This window comes from Teleopsis dalmanni, unplaced genomic scaffold (genome assembly GCF_002237135.1).
Source record: "Teleopsis dalmanni isolate 2A unplaced genomic scaffold, ASM223713v2 unscaffolded_contig_1443, whole genome shotgun sequence".
Lineage (NCBI taxonomy): Eukaryota > Metazoa > Arthropoda > Insecta > Diptera > Diopsidae > Teleopsis > Teleopsis dalmanni.
Genome location: NW_024032825.1, coordinates 1,092 through 2,630, shown reverse-complemented (window position 1 = coordinate 2,630; position 1,539 = coordinate 1,092). Strand labels below are relative to the sequence as shown.

General features: G+C 38.5%; 1 protein-coding gene across 1 annotated transcript; it reads left to right on the top strand.

Moving 5' to 3' along the window:
- Positions 1-263: 263 nt before the first annotated feature.
- Positions 264-947, top strand: LOC119664123. The gene has a single exon (XM_038073676.1). It carries the CDS (start codon positions 264-266, stop codon positions 945-947), a length of 684 nt encoding a protein of 227 aa, XP_037929604.1.
- The last annotated feature ends 592 nt before the right edge of the window (positions 948-1,539 follow it).

The window sequence follows — 1,539 nt, the reverse complement described above, 5'->3', positions numbered from 1 at the left end:
AATAAACAGCTGTAAAAATCATAGAATATAACCAATATTGATGCAACGAAAGCACTAGGCATACAGTGGCATACCACAAAGGATGTATTTAGGTTCCAGTTGGACGACACTTACCTAAATTAGCGTGCAAAAAAAGAAATATCGTATCGATATCAGCTCGTCTATTCGACCCCCTTGGCTTATTGTGCCCAAATGTTGTGAAAGCCAAGATTTTATTGCAAGAATTGTGGTTACAAAAACTCGACTGGGACAAATCCATACCCATGCGTCTTGACACTGCTTGGCAGGCTTTTAAGAATGATTTGAAACAACTAAATTTAATTTCAATTCCTTGTTATGTTAATTTGCATTTTAATGTTAAATGCCAAATTCAAATGCATGAGATGTCAAATGCTTTCAAGTGTGAGTTGCTTACTGCTAAATCAAAAGTTGCTCCACTGAAAATAAAATCTTTACCTCGGTTAGAGTTATGCGCTGCACATTTGCTTGCCAAATTGTGGAATAAAATCCGTTTAATTTTCCATCACAACATCGACGAGGTAACTTTTTGGACCGATTCATCAATCACACTACATTGGATCAAAACGCATCCGTCCACACTTTTAACATTCGTGGCGAACAGGGTTTCAGAGATACAAGAATGGTCAACTAATATAACGTGGCGACAAGTGCAGTCACAGCACAATTCAGCTGACATAGTATCCAGAGGATGTAACGTTACTGAACTAGTCAGTTCAATTTGGCAAACTGGCCCTGAATACCTGTCACAAGATGTTGCCAAGTGGCCAATTAAAATAGCGCCAATACTGACTTTGGAGCAAGAATCTCTAGAAACAATAGCTGTGGTTATCGTATCGGAAGAACCCTCAAACGCAATTTTGAAACTGGTCGCTGCTCAGTCATCATACATGAAGCTCATGCGAATTGTTGCTTATTCCGATTCATAAACCGTGCTAGGAAATGTCAAGAAGAGATATCACTAATCCCAAGTGTCAAAGAATTAAATAGCGCTTTCTTAAAGGTCATAGAACAGGTTCAGAAAGATGCATTTCAAGCCGAGATATATACACTGATAAAGAAAAAGCTGTTAAAACCAAGCATGCAGAAACTTACTTCATTCCTGCACGATACAAATTGTGGCCCCAATAAAGTAACACTGCTACGCGTGGGAGGCCGGTTGCTCAATACCCCAATTAGCTATGATTCCAAGATTCCACTTCTCATGCCAAAAAATTGCCATTTTATTAATATCTACTTAAGGCATCTACACTTAAACAATTGTCATGCCGGTCCCAACGCGTTTTGCGGCAAAAGGTCTGATTTGTTAACGCGAAAGCAGCTTGCAGTAAAACTGTAAGAATTTGCATACATTGCTTTCGCTATAAACCAAAACTTCTGACTCAAATAATGGGATATTTGCCAATTGATCGAATCACAGCAACGCGTCTTTTTTTAATTTCAGGTGTTGATTTTTGTGGTCCCATGTATACAACATTAAAAATACGTGGTCGACCACCAGTCAAAACATAACATATATTG